Source organism: Pungitius pungitius, chromosome 21 (genome assembly GCF_949316345.1).
Source record: "Pungitius pungitius chromosome 21, fPunPun2.1, whole genome shotgun sequence".
NCBI lineage: Eukaryota > Metazoa > Chordata > Actinopteri > Perciformes > Gasterosteidae > Pungitius > Pungitius pungitius.
The window spans coordinates 2,311,410-2,331,391 of NC_084920.1; the positions used below are offsets into that span (position 1 = coordinate 2,311,410).

At 52.8% G+C, this 19,982-nt stretch overlaps 1 protein-coding gene across 3 annotated transcripts in view; it reads right to left on the reverse strand.

The window, feature by feature from the left end:
- Positions 1-5,350: 5,350 nt before the first annotated feature.
- Positions 5,351-19,982, reverse strand: part of LOC119212574 (ankyrin repeat and fibronectin type-III domain-containing protein 1) — a 74,115-nt gene continuing 59,483 nt past the window's right edge. For 2 of the 3 annotated variants that reach the window (XM_037463126.2, XM_037463125.2), the window contains 16 exons: positions 18,179-18,361; positions 17,680-17,793; positions 17,508-17,605; positions 16,875-16,965; positions 14,769-14,876; positions 12,596-12,695; positions 12,231-12,363; positions 11,945-12,064; positions 11,648-11,863; positions 10,531-10,697; positions 9,981-10,131; positions 8,989-9,157; positions 8,720-8,886; positions 8,443-8,638; positions 7,620-8,311; positions 5,351-7,539 (listed from right to left, as the gene is read on the reverse strand). In XM_037463126.2, coding sequence (XP_037319023.2) covers positions 7,237-7,539; positions 7,620-8,311; positions 8,443-8,638; positions 8,720-8,886; positions 8,989-9,157; positions 9,981-10,131; positions 10,531-10,697; positions 11,648-11,863; positions 11,945-12,064; positions 12,231-12,363; positions 12,596-12,695; positions 14,769-14,876; positions 16,875-16,965; positions 17,508-17,605; positions 17,680-17,793; positions 18,179-18,361 — 3,008 coding nt within the window. In that variant the 3' untranslated portion in view covers positions 5,351-7,236. The remainder of the gene's footprint in view (positions 7,540-7,619; positions 8,312-8,442; positions 8,639-8,719; positions 8,887-8,988; positions 9,158-9,980; positions 10,132-10,530; positions 10,698-11,647; positions 11,864-11,944; positions 12,065-12,230; positions 12,364-12,595; positions 12,696-14,768; positions 14,877-16,874; positions 16,966-17,507; positions 17,606-17,679; positions 17,794-18,178; positions 18,362-19,982) is intronic. The other variant, XM_037463130.2, reaches the window with a different exon arrangement.

Sequence of the window (19,982 nt, forward strand, 5' to 3'; positions counted from 1 at the left end):
CGGCTCCAGACGCCAGTACTTGTTTGTCCAATATTTGGTCAGTTGATCCAACCAGCTAGCTCTCACGTCTTCATGCTAGGCCCAGGGTACACACACACACACACACACGCACACGCACGCGCGCACACAGACACACACGCACACACAGGCACACACACGGCATTATAATGAGTAAGTCTGACAGTAATCCGTAAGGGTTTGGTCCTCAGCAGGACACGGCTCAGGGCCTCGGGGATGAAGCCGAGCTGGACGTTTGTGATATCACACACGGTGCAGGAGAATAGAGGAGGATGACGATCAAACAATCTGATCGTGACGGGCCACCAAGAACCCGGGAGGTGGTGCGCCGAGGCCAACCTGGATCCTGCACAGCACTCCATGCATTTCAGTAGAGTGCTTATTTATTTGCATGTGTGAGCAGGCTGTGTACGTCAAAGAGCGTGTCGGTACAGTTTTGCATAGCTCTGTTTGTGTATTCAGGGTGTTTGTTTAAGTGTGTGTGTGTGTGTGTGTGTGTGTGTGTGTGCAATCAGCACAGCCTGGAATGTCTCACGACATTATGAATCCTGATGATAAACATGGTGATCCTGTGTTACATGTGTTGCATGCTCGGAGCACGCTCACCCGAAGTGACTAAAACTTGTGTCCCGGTGAGACGAATGAAGCCATTTACCATTTAGGAGGTGAAAGTACAACCCTTCAGGACACAGGAGACCCGGCAAAGGGGGTTTTATCCCTTTGGTCCATGTTCACTTGTGTGTTATAAAATGATACACAGACGTAAATTAAATCAGTGTGTATTTAAGTAACCTTAAAGAACCCTTCACTAAAAGAGCTGAAGTATCTGCAGCCACACAAGGCCACACAGACACACTAGATCTTCTAGATTTTCCATCTAAATGTGGATATCGGACAGCACAGGTGCGATTGTGCGTGTGTGTGTGTATCTGTGTGTGCGTGCCCGCATGTATGCCTGCAAGCCCCCCCCCCCCCCCCCACCCCCCCCCTCACTGCATCCAGGGGGATTTATTTGACCCCTTATTGCCAGCGGTGAGCCTGTGGTGGAGATGAAAGCATGCCTTCCCAGTGTGGCCCCAGTTTCTATAGCTATGGACACAGACTCACACTGGTCGGGGACAATGGAGGGGCCCTGCCACTCGCCCCCGCCAGAGCCCTCTCCTCCCCCCACCCCATCCGTCACCGCAATCATATTTTCAAAACAATAACACAGCCGGGGGGGGGGGGGGGGGCGTGGGCATGATTGAAGTGTGTGCGTGTTTGATCTGCTGGTATGCGAGTGTGCGTCTGTGTGTGTGTGTGCGTCGTTATTTTTAGGCACGTGTTTGTTTCATCCGGGTGGGGCCGCGCTCGTTCGACTTGTGTGTGTCGGGAAGCAACTGTGTGGATGCCTACTTTGGTGTGTGCAGATAGAAGTATATGTGTGTGTGTGTGTGTGTGTGTGTGTGAGCCTGGGCCTTTGATGGCGTGGTCAGAGCGTGCCTAATGTGACTGTGTGTGTGTGTGTGCGTTGAGCCTCCTGCCCTCGTACTGTCTACCCTGCCGTGGCCCAAGGCTCCCCCTGCAAACTTGAAAGGACCAAAGGAATCCCCCCCCCCCGCCTAAACCCCCTCGACGCCGCCCCCCCCCCCCCCCCCCCCACATGTTTTCAGAAGGCATGACATCATCCTCTGCACAAAGGGGGCCGGAGCTGGGCTTAATATGGATGTATGCGTGAATGTGCGCGCGGTTCCGTGTGTGCGAGCCCATCGGTCACAGCGCTCGGACCCTTCCGTCCTCCCCCGTCCTTTTTTTTTGCATTTCCACCTGAATCTTCAAGGTCCACGCACACGCACACACACACACACACACACACACACACACACCAAGCCGAGCCCTTTCACGGCAACGTTGGATTTGATCCTAAATGTCTCTCAGGTGCACAGAACACGCTCCGCCCGTCTTCTTCTTCGTCCTCGTCTCTCCTTGATGCACCCCAACTTCCACCGGAGACCCCCCCCCCCCCCCCCCCCGGCCCCGGCATGCTCGACACTCAGGATAGGATAGGGGGGGCGGGTGGGGAATTGGAGCTCTTTCAAGCAAATGAGTGTGATTGATATTTGGTGGAAGCATCTGGGTTGCAGTTCCAACAAAGTTGGACGAATTGCTTCTCCTTTGACCCCCGTCAGGAGGAGTCTTATCTCACCATGGAAGCGCTTTGTATTCTGCCACGAGAAGCACTCGCTGAACAGACCGCGTGGATCGGCGGCCCGCGCCAGAGCGACCAATCAAACGAGGGCCGGACGACGCGTCGACATCCGCCGGGTCAGCCTGGATTGGAAGGTGAGAACACGCCCCTTTTTGACCCTCGGAGGGGGTGATTGAGAGTGAAGGCACAGTCAAAGCCACCTGCGTGGCTGATGTCATGGCCACTCGCTTGTAGCTGCCACTCCCAACACACACACACACACACACACACGAATCTGCACTCAAAGCAGCCCACAGACACACACTCGATCTACACGTGAGTTCCATATTTCCTGATTCCTTTTATCTCCTCCCTCTCTGCTCCCACAAGTGTTACCTCGTCGCCCTCGCCTCTGTAAATGGGCCGTCCGTTTGCCAACTGTTCCTTTGAGGGTGCCGGTGCGTCGGGCGTCGGGGGCCCCGGGATTTGGGAGGGAGGGAGGGCCGGTGCCGCTGGATCAGACAGATGGAGGGGGGTCCGGCTCCATTCATTTAGCTCTCTCTGAGAACAACAGAGCCCCACTTCAAACAACAAGCACGCAACCTGCTGGCTCCATCGTCTGCGAGCGCATACGCAGACACACACACACACACACACACACACACACACACACACACATGCGCGCACATGCCAATATACATGCACGCTTGTGCTCGGACACATGTGCTTTAATTAGAACTTTCTAAACTTGCATTTGATGTGATGAAGATAAAGATGCCGCTGTTGCGGGGTTGGACAGGGTGGGTGTTGGGGGGGGCATCAAAAAAAAAAAAAAAAACCCTCCCTCCCTGGGACACAGCCCCCCCCGAATTCACTGGCACTTCCAAAAAGCTCCGAGGCGCCAGCGGAGCGGGGCTCATCTCTTGGGAACAATAAAGCCAGATCTTCATAAAAACTTCAAAAAGGCCTCGCCAAGTGTTTTATAGGTGCTTTAAAGGTTTATGGGCCCTGGGGAGGGACGGGTTGGAGGGGGGGGCGGGGCGGGGGGAATGAGAAATGAGTGATTCAGTGGTGGCAGGCTTCAGTTTTCCCACACACACATGCCGGCGTACATGTGATGTGCTGCTGGTCCTCCAGCGAGGGCGGTGCTGGTGGCGAGGTGGGGAGGGCGGGGCGGTGGACGGGGCTGATGGTGAGGTGGGGAGGGCGGGGCGGTGGACGGGGCTGATGGTGAGGTGGGGAGGGTGGAGGACGGTGCTGGATGCGAAGGGCTCAGGGATGGGCGGGAAACAGGTGATCAGCTGGTGGGTGGGGGGCGGGGGGGGGGCGGTCAAGTTGAAGGGCGTAGGAGGAGATTGGGGCCTGAAGCTGCTGCTTCGGTTCATTTGCACACAAACCGTGACCCCCCCCCCCGGAACCCCCCCCCCCCCCCGTCGAGTAAATCTCCAAGACGCACAGCTTCCCTTTGTGTTTTGATGAGTCACACAGCCTCCCTTTGGACTTGTTTTAGGTGCATGAATAGCGACTATTCAGGTCCTTCTGGGAATGTTTTCTTTTCAGGCATTCAGATGCAGGCCAGGTTTATATTTAGCTCGGGTCCTCCTGGAGTCACGAGGTTTAAAATTAGGAGGTGTACAATTCTTAAGTTACCGTCAATAAACTGTAAACGGCTGCTCTTAAAGGCGCAGTGTGTGACAGTGTGTGTGTGTGTGTGTGTGTGATAAGCTGTGGGTGACTTTACAAAAGTGTAAATCCTCTACGTGGTACACACGCGTGTATCTGCAGATCTACATGTCAGGATTCCTGGGTGCGTGTGCACCGGTGTGTGTTTGTGCGTCCATCCAGTGTGTGTTTGTGCGTCCATCTGCACATTAGTGTTTGTAGGATCTGTTGACAGCGAAGCATGCAGCTTTTTATTTGCTCAAGGGCTGAAAAAACACATGGCGCTAGAGAGGGCGCGGCGTGAGGCGAGCCCGCTGAAAGCCACCTGGCCGGCCTGGCTGCAACCCCCCCCCCCCCCCCCCCCCCCCATCGCCATCTAACGAAACCCAAACCAACGGAGCGGCCCACATGAAGCCTATTTATGTTCATACGTGTATTTATGCATATGCAGAATTCCGGATATTTTTAGCTCCATTACTCGTGATTCTAAACACATTTCTTCGTACCGGGGAGCTTTTTCCTTTCAGCGGTTTAACGGCAGCGTTACGCCAAGATATTTCTGTCGATTGAATTCTAAACATCTGGCTTTGCTGCAGGTGTGCCCCAGCGGACACTGTGACATCACGGATGGGCGTGGTCACGGGGGCATGCACCCAGGTGCACACACACTGGGGTAGTCAGAGGAAATAAAACCAGCGTGGATGGAGGTCTCACATTCCCTGAAGTTAAACATTTGGAATATATTTAACTTCATACATTTAAAAAAAAAAATAGATACAGGACCTCAGCATTTTTAAACATATTTCTCATTTAAAAAACACATTTCAATATCTTAAAAAATAAAACAAGGGCATGGGTGTATGTTATATTTTATGCTTGGTGTACCAAGCATGCATATGTCTACAGGACTGCATTGAGAAAGTAAAGCTGGCGTAACGTAAATCACCCTGAAGCTGTCGGAGGGTTGGTCATTATGTCGAGTATTATCCCCAATGCTTCAAATTCAAATCTGTCACCAGAAAAAAAAAAAAAAAAAAAAGAGTAAGATGACTGTTCATCCCTGGCTAACCTTCATGTGGCCGCGCCCACCGCTTGAACCGTGAGATCCCCCCGCAGCTGCCCACCGCTCCGTTTTCATCGAGTGGCAAGCAGTGATGAGGTCATTGGAATATTTCGCATCTGCAGCAACACGCGCTCTCTATCCGTCATTCGCTGTCATTCGGGTCAGATGAACGGGCGGCTGTGGGGGGGGGGGGGGGGGGGGGGGATCGGACACGCGGATGAAACTCCAAGCTGAGGGAATAAGCCGCAGAGGAAATGTGACCTGCACACACGGGAAACACAAGCTTGTTATGAGCCTCACGGCGGGAAGGAGTTGGGACTAAATACATGATGAATGAATGAAACGCGTTGGTCAGCATCACACACTCACACACTGGACTCACAGCAGGAATCGGAACGTCCTGCACTTGTGTGCGCGCCGATCTCTTAAAAGCAAAGAAAACCCTCGTAAAACAACCGTGGCTTTTATTTTGTAATGTTCATTTATTGTTCAATAAAAAATAGATTCTAAAAAAGTGACGTGATGTCTCCTTCATGACTTCGCCCGATGGCTCCTTGTAAACGTGGGGCTTTACTTTTCAACTGGAAACTGGAATATAACCCCCCCCCCCCCTCTACCGCTTTAGCTTAGTCTTCACTGACCTTTGACCCCAGCAGTGATGACAGCCCCACATTCACCTCCTTTCACATTGAGGGCAGATACAGTACATTCATCCCCTGGTCTTGTTTTGTCTATTTACACGGTTTCAGTTTGTGGTGAAAGCTCTTAACAAAGTGAATAAAGAAGACATCTAAGCGCTAACACAACAGTTTGAGCCATTAGAACCAATTACAACTTAAAACAACATCTTCATACAGTAGTTGCACGTAAACACATCCTGTAAAGTGGAAGGAGACCCTCCCTGTGACAGCGGCAAGCGCTACGATAAGCGAGGCCAGGTCCGCCGCCTCCGCCTCGCTGCTCCTCTCCTTCTGGACCTTTCTGCTGCTACATTTGGAAATGCTGCGGGTCATGAGAGCCCTGTGTCGTCTAAACGTGTCCCCAAAGAACGGCAAAAAAAGAGGTGGATCAGATTGCTAAGAGGCTTGGTTTATTATCTCGGTCAATGTAATGCTATTCATTCCTAAACTATAACATGTTCATCGGCGTTTTGGTAATGGACGTCATCCAAATACCAGAGAGCGTAGAAGAGCAAGGGTTGAGAAGCTAGCGCTGCTAGCATGCTTACTGCTAACTGGATTTGTGTAATGACAACGCGAAAAGTAGGAAATTAGAAGTAATATAACAAGCAAATGTGAACGAAGTGTTTATTGGTGTTTTGTTGACTGACGGGATCCTTGCATGTCATGTGATGTCTGCATGAAGGTTGGTGCTGTGTGTGCACCCGAAGCTCCTCTCATAATGTCACGCTGCTGTTCTCCACATCGCAGGTCATAGCGCTTCGTTGATGGGCTGAAATGTGTAGTTAAGGCCTTGCATATATAACTTGAGTCTGTAGTATACGATATGTTATTTTGCCCCCCCTTTGGCCCTGTGGGAGACGCTCTGCAGACACGTGGGCACCATTCTCTGATGCTTCGGGGAATACCTCCAAACACGACAAAACACTCAACTGGTCAACTTTTAGCACGGCATGGACTACAGTACTGAGGAGGAGTACAAATCTGGAAGGTTAACATGCTTTTTCTCCCATCTATAAGAAAAACAAAACTCAAGTATTGCTCGTGTTTGCTCCGTTGTGAAAACCCAATTGTTTTTTATTTTGTTTGTTAGCTACACTACGACTGAGTCTACTGTACAGAGGTTCTACTGCTGCAGGAGTGAGCCACCGAGCACCAGAGAACCAGTGCCATGTTGTGAACCTTCCTCCTCCTCCTCCTCCTCCTCCTCCTCCTCCTCCCCCCATGGCCTGCAGACAGCACAGTGGCCAGCAGCAGCTGAGTAACGGGCCGACGGGCCAAATCGCCGGGCCGATCGCTTCCTCGAGCCGGGACGCCAGCTGTGCTCCTCCCTTCCTCTCGGCCCCTGGAGCCCGTCCAGAGCCACGTCCTGGGAACGCGGGGCCGGCTCTTTGGGGATCACACAATGAGAGAGTTCATGGCGGAGGCCCGAGTCTGACGGCTACAGACGCTTTTTTTTTTTTTTTTCTTCATTGTTCCGTTGGGTGTGTCCCCCGTGGAGGTTTTAATTGAGGACACAGCAGGGGAGAGCCGTGCTGTAGCTGCATCAGTGAGGCGTTGGAGTTAAGGAGCCCTGTTTTGTTCAAACGCTACAGTTCCTCCATTTCCATACACGTCGACCCCGAGAGAGATCGTGGCACGAAGGGTCACACGGTGGTGGCCCGGCTGTGTTTGAGCGCCAGTGGCGAATACTCCTTGATGCGAACGCACAGTTTCCCCCTGAGCCACGGGTTCTGAAGCTCCAGGGGACAGAAGTCGTCCTGGAGCCACTTCTCTCTGTTGTCGACCACCAGCACGAGGGCAAAGTGCTTCAGCTGCTCGGGGCCGTAGCACACGCAGCGCTCCTGCTCGCCGCCGCCGCCGCCGAGCATGCGCCGCGACACCACGTTCATCTCCTGCACCACCAGCTGCACCATCTCCCGCGCCGACGTCCCCGGAGTGACGCACAGCTGGAAGGACACGGGCAGAAGATCAGGCGAGCGGGCACAAACACAACGCCCCCCCCCCCCCATCGACGGGCCCCCCGTACCTTGACGCTGGTCTCCTTCGGCAGGCCCGTGCGGTACTGCGGGTGCACCCTGAGGGTGCTGTGGCAGCCTTTCCTGAGGGCGGCGGGCGACTGCGAGGAGAGCCTCTGCGTGCCGCTGTCCTGCGACAAAGTGCGCGCCTGCGGCAGGCAGCGCTCCGCCGACGCGGGCCGGCGCTGTGGCGAGGCGGAGGGCGAGGCGCAGCTGGTGTGGTTGGAGTAGGGCTGGTGGGCCGACGCGGCGGAGGGGAACTCCAGGCTGCTGGTCCTCACGCAGAAGGCCTGCCGCTTCTCGGTGATGTGCAGCAGCTCGATCTGCCTGCTGGGCAGGATGAAGTCGCTGTCAAAGAGCTCGGGGCCCCCCCGGCGCCGCTCCACGCCGCACCGCTCGCCCTCCCTCCCGGGCGGCGGCTCCGAGGCCTGCAGGACGTCCGGCGTGGAGCCCCTCAGCGACCCGGCCGCGCGCCCCCCTCCGCCCGGGCACGTCCCTCCCCCGGAGCCGCTGCCGTCGCTGCGCAGGAAGCCGCGGGGCTCCAGTGGCACGGAGGAGGAGAGGGGCGAGGGGGGCAACAGGTCCAGCTCGCGGGGGCTCTGCGCGCGGCTGGAGTCGTAGTCGCTGTCGGTGGTGAGGAAGACGTCGGAGCCTTCCTCGTCCGAGAGTCCGGCGAAATCGGCAGAAATATGAGGAAAGGGGCCTGAAATGAAATGATGTCGAGTGAATAATGGAAACACAACTTCCTGCAGCACATGCGTCCAACTCGCTTCCGATCAAGGTGGCGAGTATCCTACATACAGGTACCATGTGACGTTTGAGTCAGATTGTGACCTGAGTGCTTGCGGCAGGGCTCCGGCGAGGGCATGAAGTCCGGCTGAGAGGAGGTGGACGGCGGCTTGTCGGACATCACTTCCTTGGAGAAGTCAATTATCCAGCTCACGGAGAGGCCTCCTGTGGGCTGCTTGTAGCGGGCGTACTGCAGGGCGTCCATGATCCACCTGGCGTCGCGCCACACCTCCTCCATTTGCTGCCGTACAGTCAACAATATTAAATGCAATATTTAATGTTCTTGAATGTGTATATATATATATATATAAAGTGATGTTACCTGAATGTGTTCCTGGACCTGCTGGTGTTTCTTCTTAGCGGCAAAGAGCTCGTCCTCGGAGAAGGCCTCCCTTAGGGCCTGCTGGGACATGAGGGACTCCAGCTCCAGCAAAGCCGACACTCTGCAGTACTGGCCAATGAAACTGGGGCTGTAGGTGTTGAAGTGGACTGCGGGGGGAGAGAGGGAATCAAACCAGGGACTATTCATGTGAAACACTGTGCCATCAAACACAGAAGGGGCACGCGGATGCAGAGTTGTGATGTACTGACCCAGCTCAAAGATCTGCAGGGGCAGCGTGAGGAAGCCAGAGCGGGGGGAGTACGGGTTGTTCTGACCGGGAGCTGTGCACACTTCGTCTGAAGGTGGGAGAAGGAGCAGGAAGGACACTTTCTCCCCAAACTCCACCACCTCCTGGCTATAGAGACGGAAGTCCTGCATCTGGAGACACAGAGACAGGTGATCTCGGGGCGGGGGGGGGGCATTTTGGAAGGAAGTAAACCTTAAAGCAGTCAACGGATACTGAAAACATGTTTTCTCAAATCTATGGTCTCATAACTTCCAATATTTTAAAACATATATTTATTTTATTGGTTATTTCTGCTGAGTCTGAGATGGACGCCTGCCACAGCTACAGGGTGTAGATTACAGGCCAAGATCAGGACAATCTTTCCCTCATTCAAGTATCTTGACAATACAACCGAGCTCATTTCACTTCCAATATTGGAAACCAGAGGTAAGAAAAATGCACAGCGGACGGGTTGTTGTAATTTAGGGTTATTTGTACACCACTAATACACTGTTGGGCTCTCTGGTTGAGAAGGTCAAGAGCAAAACTATCTTACTGCCAGAACCCATCGATACCTCCTCTAGAAATAAATAAAGGTTTTATCTCTATATTCTGAATGCTCTGATGTTTGTCTCCACGTAAATTCCCATTTGTCTCATTTCTATTAATCGCATCGTATCCGTCTGTATAGTGTTGGAAGGTAAAAGGTCAAATGGACAATTGTTGCCATTTTGCTGGAATTCAAAACATGTTCTTTTACAGAAACCATGTAGAATTAGTGGTCTAAGCCGAACTGGCTGAATATCCATTGGAACCACGTTCACTGGAACTTGGCTCCATCGAGTTTCATCTGGTTCCACAATATCAGACAACTCAAAATATCCTCTTTTTCTTTTTTCTTAGCATTCGGTAAAGGAATGGCCTTAAATATCACCGTACAATAATAATAACACAAACTCTTTCGTTCATATAGACCTGATTGCCGAGGACGTTGATGTGAGCCATCAGGTCTTTGATGGCGCCGCGCAGGTCCTGTAGGAGGCGATGTGGAGCACTCTGCTCCTCCTGGTCCATCTCCAACGCCTCCTCCAGGGAGCTGAGGGCCTGCAGCCACTGCCACTCCTCTCTGAAAGCGACGCGTGTGGCAAACACAACGTCAACCCACACCGTCAACCCACACCGTCAACCCACAACGTCAACTCACAACGTCAACCCACACCGTCAACTCACACGTCAACTCACAATGTCAACCCACACCGTCAACTCACACGTCAACTCACAATGTCAACTCACACCGTCAACCTACACCGTCAACCCACACCGTCAACCCACACCGTCAACCCACACCGTCAACCCACAACGTCAACTCACAACGTCAACCCACACCGTCAACTCACACGTCAACTCACAATGTCAACTCACACCGTCAACCTACACCGTCAACCCACACCGTCGGGCTCCTCGACAAAATCCCCATCGCGCCCCATCCCAAACACACACACACGAGTGGCGTGCGATTCCAAACCTGGAAACGTTGCCGTTGTCCCGGATTTTGGTGTGACAGAGGACGTTGGGCAGTTTCTGGGGCACCAGCGCTCTGATCTGCTCCACCGACGTGCACAGCTTCAGGTAGCCCAGGTAGAGGCCTGGAGACAACACCTTCCTGCTCCGCCTGTGATACGCCAGCTTCTCCTGGGGACGCCATGCGGAGAGAGACTCGTTTGAGAGGACGCGTCGTACCGTTCGACCGGGCTCGATTGTGTCTCTTTACCCCACATTCATCTGTTTTGTTGTTGTTTTACTTTTGTTGGTCCTTCAAAGAAATGTTTAAAGTGGAAGTCAGCACGGCAAAAGAAACCCCACGGCACATTTTTATGTATTTCCTCATACAATTTGTTCATAACTGGCCACAAAATAAGTATTTCAGTGAATTGTGGTTTTGCCAAAGGGAGTCTCCACCATTGTTTTGGAACCACAAGGCCAAACCAACTTCCACTGGAGACAAAACAGCATTCCAGCCGTGGTATCAAGTGAACCGGCCTGTACAGACAAAATCAACTGGTGGTTTGCTTTCACATTGTGATCTTTCTGAGCAAAAGAGCCACACAGAACTAGTTACCAAAGACAAGACAACAACAATTAGCGAGATTATCATCGTCAGGGCCACAATGTGGAAACACAATTGTGACATTCCAATTTCCACTGCTTGGATGAGCCGCTGTTAAAAAATAAACTGGGAAGATTTGCATTCATGCCGGCTTTCATATATGCAACATTTCGGCTGAAAGCTGGCTTTTAATTGCCATTTTTCTACAAAGAAAGCAACAAAGGGAAGAAGAGAGCCATAATGATTATATATACAGAGTGTTTGCGCAAGCAGTCCTAATCGGAAGCACATTTCAATTTACATTCCTATTGTTTCAGCCTTAAAAACCGTAAGAGCAATACCAACGGATGAATGTCTCCCAGTGTTTTTTGGGGTCACTTTGTTTATTCACAGAGCGCCTGGAACAAATGCAAAGAATGATCCCCATAAAAAAAAAACCACAACCACTGCTGACAAATCCTAAAAAGCTAAAGAATGAAACAATTTATTTCCGAAACCGAACCCTCGGCCATCGGTGGTTTCCAGCGGGACTCACGTGGAGCGTGATGAGCAGCATGTCCAGGGCCGTCGGCTCCTCGGGGGAGGAGATGGACTTGCGTTGGAGCTGCAGTTTGCAAAGCTGCGTCCAGCGGACCCCGTCCAGGTTAGGACAGGCGTTCATGTCCTTCAGGAGCACCAGCAAGGCGTTACCGTGCTTGTCTTTGATTGGCTCAAAATACACCTGGCCGAGGTCCTGGGTGCCCAGCATTCCCTGAGGAGAGGTGGCAGAAGAGGGTCTTAATTAAACATGTTCACACCCAGAGGTCAAACTGTCAACTCAGCATCTGTCTACCTGCAGCTGGGAGACGGCCTGCAGCATCTTGAGTCGCGTCTGCAGAGTGCAGGAGCAGGACGACTGGGAAGGACTGAGACACTGCTGCAGCCAGGGAACCTCCTCCCACAGGTAAGACACCTGGCACAACACGGGTGTATTCACACACACAAGAAAAACAATTGTATTCAATAAATAACTCCAGTTTTTTGTAGTTATTTAACAATTAGATTGATGTTTTTGCAGTAGCTCATCAGTAAACAGAGAAATATATCAGTCATTTGTTTCTGTTGTCATGTCCGTCCACCTTGGTGAACCAGAGGAAGTCCTGCATAAGGGAGCTCGAGTAGGAATCTTCGACCTCCACGATGGGAATCTGGTCCTCCGGCGTCACCAACACGTTGTCGTCTCTGTAGAGTATGGATGTCAGATAGAGACCCCTGCAAGGACCACAGGGAAAGAACACGTGATTCCCCCGTCTGTCCTGTGTTCTGACAGACTACATTTTATTAAAGAGACGTGTCAGTAATACGGTCAACAATAAATAATGGAAATAATGTGATCTCCTAATAAATTACTACTGAACTGACAAATTAAACATGGCGTCGTTTGCAATGCACGCCGTCAATCACAATTCCTTTCATATCTAAAGTCTCTCAACAGAGCTTCTACCTTTTCAAGCCTTTAACAAACTTGCTGGTGGGCTGGAAGAGGTGCCGCAGGCTTTTGGACACCGAGTGCTTCCTCCCTTGCGCTGGAGCTTTACACTGTTCTGTGTGGACAGGACGGAGACAACAAGAAGACAAAAAGACGTTTGTAAAATCCACGGTGACTACGACGCGCCCCCCCCCCCCCCCCCCCCCCCCCCCGCGCGCTCGGCGCTGAGCGGGTTGCGCGACGCCGATGCGCCGGCTGAATGGACACCTCTGTCCCAGCCGGAGTCAAGTAACATCTCCTCCCGTGACAGGCCGTCATCTCGTTGACAGCGGGGGGGTCCAACAGCGCGGTCGGGGTGGAATGTTTTTCCGCGCGACACCATCGGACCGGCTGCACGCCGGCAGACTACGGGCCTCGAGGGAACCGCTAGCTCTGCTGTCCCAGAGGGACACTAACTTTGTGTGTTTGTATGAGTGTGTGTGTGTGTGTGTTTACCTGCACATACTAAAGCTGCTGGACCGTGGCGTGTCTTGAGCTACAGCCTTACGAGCGGAGCCAAGGCGCTAATTTTTGTGTGTGTGTGTGTGTGTGTTTTAACCCTTTGCCACTCACTGACAGGGAGGTCAGTTAAGTCTGTGGGGACATGTTTATTTTTAGTGGGCCCCGAGGCGAGAGAGGGAGGTGTGTGTATATGCGCGCGTGTGTGTGTGTGTGTGTGTGTGTGTGTGTGTGTGTGTTGGTGAGATAACGCACCTCCCAACTCATTAGAAGCCCTGAGTCCCAAACCCTTCACAGAGTCCCTCTCCTCCCCTCCCAGGTGATCTTACTCCAGCCCCAGGCCACTTAAAGTCAATAAATCCCCCCATTCAGCACCCGAAAAAGAACTCATTTTCCCTTCAGGTGGACGAGTCCAGTTAGAGCAACAAGACCCCGCTCACCTCCCCCGAAACGCTCTCTGTACTCCGCGGCTCTGTGCAGCGCCGGTCCTCCCGGGCCCTCCGTCCGCTTGACACTGAGTAAGACGGACAGGCAGCGCCCGACTGCTGGCGTGCCCGTGTTAGTCAAGGCCTCTTTCACAGTTTAATTAATAGTGTTTGGACAAGAGGGAGAAAATGTGGCGTGGGCCGCGTACATGGACATTGGGGGGGGGGCGAGAGAGAGAGAGAGCGGGCGCGCGCTCGAGTATTTGTGTCTGTTTCGTGCAGCATGTGTATCTGCGCGTGTGTGCCTGTCTATCTTTACGTGTGTATATGTATGGACAGTAGACAGGAGGCCTGGCAGGCTGCGGGGCAGGGGGGGGGGGGCAGTAGTCAGTGTTAATTTATGCCCTCTGCCGACTCCAGCCCAGAAACTCGTCTCTTGCAGGAATAACAAACATGACCCCGGGGACACGCCACCTTCGGCTACCGTGCCTGAACCCCGGGGCTCAATCAGTCGCCGTCTGACGAGCCGAGAGCCACTCAATACGGCCTATTGTGCCGCGTCCCGCCCCCCCCCCCCCCACCCCAAACTGCAAGCGCGGCCCGGACCACGCCGGACGACAGTAAGTGGGCGAGTGTGCTCGGGGAAAAAAGGAGGAGAGACAACCCGCTCAATGCAGAAAAAGGGCAGTTTGCCGTCATGTAAAAAAAAAAAGAGTCGGCGTGGACAGGTTTTGACACTTTTGGGAGCGGCCTGCAGTGTTTGGGGATATAAACAGACCGAGTGTGTGAAGCTGATCTGCATTTTGTCACAGAGAGAGAGAGAGAGAGAGGTATTCAACAGAGGAAGGGCTGAGTCATGGAAACATGTGAAAGGGTGAGTGTGTGTGGGAAGGAGTGAGGGGGGGGGTATTATTTTTGAGGTGGCATGCCGTCTCAGGGTGTACGGCCCCCGAAGTGCTTGTCGCGCCTGAGATTGTTAAGTGTCCGTCAAGGTGAGACGAAGCACAGCGGCCGGGGGGGGGGGGGGGGGGGGGGACGGGTTGCACCTGCGCCTCCAGCGGTCTCGCTCCTGTTCGTTTGCACCCAGAAGAAGTTTCTGAAACACGGACACGGACTTCGCTCCAGCGGATCCCGGAACTGATTAAAAAAAAAAACGGATCTCGCGCTCGCCTACTTGTGATTTCGACCCGAGAAGGAGACCCACGTGAATCCACGGTGAAGCTGAAAACATGTTTGGACCGAATGGATGAAAAAGCCGTAGGTACCATGGCAGACACAGTGGCGGTGAGCTTCCTTTATTTGGCCGAGCAGCTGGTCGAGTGCCTCCTTCTGGCCTCTCTGACGCGGCGCTCGTCCGTCGATGTCCCTCCAACCTGCAAGGAGGAAGACGGGAGAAAGACGACGTCAGAAGAGGGACGACGCAACGCTCCGTAGGCACCTCTACAAAGATGATGGAGACGCAAAACAGTCCAACGGACCGCTGCTTTCATCCAGAACCAGGTGCACGAGTCCTTCCACTGACGCAGCACGAACCCACTGAGGAAAAGGCCTTCAGTGGCCTTCGGCACTTTCCTTTCAATGGATGAATCGTCTGGTTCTGGTGCGGTTCTGGTGCCATCGCGGCATCTCTGCATCCGACCAATGCAGAGCAGTCACCTCGCCATCGGAGTGGAGCGTTCACCACGACACATACGCCAGTGGGACTCTATCTGAGGTCAGTCTGGGGAGGGGGGTCGCGGGGGGGAAAAATTCTGCTCGGCCTGAAGGCCTTCAATAGTCGGAGTGTGAGGTCCGTGAGACGGCCTGCTTCTCACACAGGTCTTGTGTGTGCTATCGGAAACAGCACCCACCCCAGTGTGAGAAGGCTGTGGTTGGCTGACAGACGGACCTGCTGAGCACCACAGCTACTGGCTGCACATTTACACACACACACACACACAGGCACGTGCACATGTAGAAAGACACACACACACACACACACACACATGGTGTGACAAAGAGTAACACACATCCTGCCTTGCCTCCATGAGCAGAGGAGTCTGAAAGCACAGTAATTGTCTCCAACTGATTCTATTCTCCTGTGTGGTTTTCTTCCTGGAGGGGTGGGGTGGGGGGGTCCTCTGTCTATCACCCACACACTCAAACCCCCACTTTCTCTTCCCTCCTCGTAGATCCCCATATCCGCAGAAAAACGCTCCTTCAGCACCTTCTGCCTATGGGTGCTTGCTCACAGGAGGACATGTCAGCGATGACCCCCCCCCCACCCGACCCCAACTCCCTCTCCTGGAGCCCCCCCGGGGGGCGCGTGGGGCTGAAACACGGTGCGCTCTATTCCCGGAAAAGGTGCCTGTCCCGACAAGACAAGCGGGCCCTTTAATGGGCGTCCACGGCCCGGTATAAGGCCCCCACTGTTGGGGCCGCGCCGCGCGCTACGGCACAGACATGCAAATATTTCCAGTGGTAGGCCCAAATGGAAAACACAAACACGCAACATCGAAATTAGCTCCGAGAGAGGGAGGGAGGCAGACAGTAGAAAAAAGAGAAGAAAAAAAAAAGAGAGAGAGAGGGAAAGCCCAGTCTACTAAAATGAAGACTCACACACACACACACACACACACACACACACTCACACACTTGGTGAAAAACACTGTGTGCTGATGAGGACAAACATGTTCATGTGTTCCCCAGATGTGCCAGCACACTCACAGTACCTATGTTCACTCTGCTCTGCACCGACTTAACATGCAAACAAACAGCCACAGTATCACCAACCACACTGAATTAAGCCCTTCATGGGGATCCATTCCTTTGCATACAAGTCGGCAAATATTATATTATACTATTTGACCAATGAAAGCGTTTAGGACCCTTGTAGAAATAGAAAACCTAAAAAATAGATGCACGGGCAGAAAGCCCAAATAATAGATTGATAGATCAGCAAAGGTCTCTGCTGGGTCAACACCTCAGCTGTTGTTGCACATGACTTGACGGTTAACTTCTTGGCTGAACCCGGGGAGCTTCTTCTGCCAGCCGGGCCCCAAACGCCATCCTCGGGCTACGGTTACACACTCTGACGTCCACGGGAGGGGGGTCCCGACACCCACGCGGCCAGCTGTCCTCCCTCCCCAATGATGTCAACGCGACGCCGGAATGACGTTGGACTCATCACATCATGTGAAGGGGTCCAAAGTCAAAGTCTCTCCACGTGTTGGGAAAGCTGTGAATAATTGTGTTATTCATGCAAGACAAACACACACACACACAACGCAGGTACACACTTCCTGCAGCTAAGCTAAGCTGTATGAGGTCTTAATGTCTCTGTTGCTTCACGTGCACCACTTGAACATACACACACATGCGCTCACACTTACTGGAAGGTGCAGCGCAGCCCGGGATGGAAGCTCGCGGAGGCCCCCAGCCCTTCATGTTGTAGGCAGACACCTGGACGTAGTAATAGGTCCCCTGTGAGTACAGGACACATGGACAGGACATTCAAGGCACCGTATGCATGTGCACGATTCAGTGCATCGCTCTGTCTCCTGCTAGGTCGCTGTCTCTTGTCATTTCGTGTGTGTGTGTGCGTGTGTGCGCGCGAGTGTGTGTGCGTGTGCGTGTGTGTGTGTGTGCCTGGTCTTCAGACAGCAGGCCTCAGTCTCTCCTTTCTCAGCCAGATCAATCAAACCAGCCGCCGACACTTCCTGACCTCGCCTTGATCCCTGCCATGTGACAGGAGCACATGGCCTCGGCTGGCAGCAGGGGTCTTACCGGGGGGAAGGGGGGGGTCGCTCTCACACAATAACAAACAACCGGTGGAGCGTCCATTTGTCTGCGTGCCCGCTTAAAAAAATGCCAAACATAAATCAGGTGGCAGGCCACCAAGCTGCTCCCTCCATCACTTAGGAGGCTGTTTTGCAACTGCTGCTTATGAATGGTGCGGAGTCAAGACCCACAAATTACAAATGAACTGTGTTTTTCAAAATGTGTTTCTTTTAAACAGAACTTACAGAAGTGAGCCCCGCGATGTTCCCCTGTAGCAGAGCGGTGTCCTCCACCACCATCTCCCCCAGCAAAGGACTTAATGAAGGAGCAGTGCTCCAGCTCACTGCAGGTACACAAAAACAACCCCATCAAACACTTGCAGGTGCACCACAAGAGGCGCGTGACGCCGACGCTGACCTTTGTACTTGGTCACCACGGCGGAGTTGACACAGGGAGGTTCCTGGAAGTCCACCCTCAGAGCGGTGCTGCTGCTGACGGACAGGCGAACTGCAGCGGGGGCGTCCGGGGGGGCTGTGAGGGGAGATCGGACAGAGAGGGAGAGAGACGCTAAAACACGCGGAGAGAGACGGGCAGGTAAACGGTTCCTGGCGTGATGGATTCTGCAAGGAATAAATGTTGACTCTTTTTGTGGTGTGGGACAGCAAGGGGGGGGGGGGGGAAGCAAAGTGTAAATTTGGGATGGCAGGGAGGAGTGTGTGCGTGTGACGGAGTCCTCTTTTCGGGGGTGGCTGTCTGCCACTAAGCGTGTCGTGAAATGCCTATAAAGAACTAAAGCAGGAATACAGGCGTGTTATGTTTGCACACACACACACACACACACACACACACAGTCTTGTGTGGAAGCCATTAACTGGGCCCAGACAAGAATGGGAGCAAACCGATCCCGAGGCCGTACCGGCATGCTGGAAGCCCGTCTGCATGCGGCGGAAGAGGCGGAGCCTCCACTCCCAGGCCTTCAGCTGCCTCTCCCGGTCGGGTCCCTCCTCGCCGCCGAGCTGGGCCCGCAGCTCCGAGACGCGCCGCTCGGCCTCCTGCACCAAGGTGGCCAAGTGCACCGCTCGGCCCTCCAGGCTCACGACTGAGGGGGGGGGGGGGGGGGGGGGGACAGAGAGTCTGCACATTTACACCTCTTTGGATGTATTCAGGGACAAAACAGGAAATGGCCACAAAAATCATTTACGAGCATAATTAGAGCATCAATACGGCGTCGGTTACTTTGATCCGGCGCACATGGCCATGCTGATGCTGAGCAGGACTAGAGCGCTCTACAAAAGCAACTCAAATTGCTTCTTTTGCGGGGACTCTTTTTAACGCTGGCAGATTCCCCCATAAACATTTAACTAAGCGGTGCCTCTTTAGGGATGACATCAGCTAGAAAATGACACAAAACGGTGGCAATGAAAGTGAGAGGGGGAAGAGCGCCCTTTTTATTAGAAGGAACGCGGTGGGCATACGCACACGCATCATTTCAAACGTCAACCGTTTGACTATATTTCAGCAAACTTGTGGAAAAGGTGTATAGTTATCTATTCATATTGTGAACCAACACCCTTATATGAATGTTTTTATCAGAGTGGGTTGGGATTTTTACAAGCACACATTCACATATTTGCAAAAAGCAAGCAAAAAAATGTTGGAATGGGGAATTATTGAAACGGCGTGGCTAGCGGTGGCATCTAAAGGACGCGGATATAACACGTCAGCATGAGTGCAGCTCGGCTGATGTAAAGCTGCCCGGGTCAGAAAGGACAGTAGCACACTGTGCTTCTTTGGTGGCTGGTCAGTCTGGGAGTGTTTGGGACCGGTGTGTGTGTCTGTGTTTAGTCTGCGCGCTCTGTGTTTGTTCGTTGTAGATTCCACTGTTGAGCGTGAGATTCCACTGTTGACAGTAGGTTTAAAGCCCCGTGTCAAAATGTCCATCTGGGTGTTTAATTCTGCGGCTCGCTCGGTGTCTCCTCCCGGGGGCCTGGGAGCCTCTCTTTGAATCTCGGCGTCTCTTCTGGGCGTCACTTTTGTTGTTCTCTTCGGCCGCCTGTGTGAAGACTTGGAGGCCGTCCGTCAAACAGGTAAAGCCAGGCTGGGGGGGGGGGGGGGGCTGAGGGGGTTGTGTTAGGAATACAGTGAGGGATTATTCCCTGAATTTATACAGTGGGACAGAGGGAATTATTTGTTAAAGGGGCCATTTTCCGATATACATATCAAGCCCTACAAGGTCTAGAAGCCGGTCCAGATGTGCGAGTGTCTTAAGTCCTTATTTCACATGACGGCTGCAGCACTTTAAAGGGCCTGACTTTTTATGGGAAAATCAAGTTGCTTTGTTTGATAGCCTTTGCCTGCATTTGTCTCTGTAGTGTACTCAAGCATATATTAATATATATATATATATATAAGTATAAAAGTCAATATCAATACGCACCAGTCGATTCCTTTCAAAGCAAATGGAAAAGTCGGCAGTGCCTTTGATATCAACTCTCCTCAGATGGAGGTTGATTGCTGGGCACTAATGAAAATAGAAGCCTTCACTTTCCTCATGTGCCCTTTCTTTGTGTTTCAGTCCTTTGTACGCACGCACACACACACGCACACACACACACACACACACACACACACACACACACTCAAACTCTCGCCAGAGTTTATTTGAGTTCTGGAGAGAGAGCACAATCAAAGAGCAAACTTCAGTAAACACCACTTTCCAT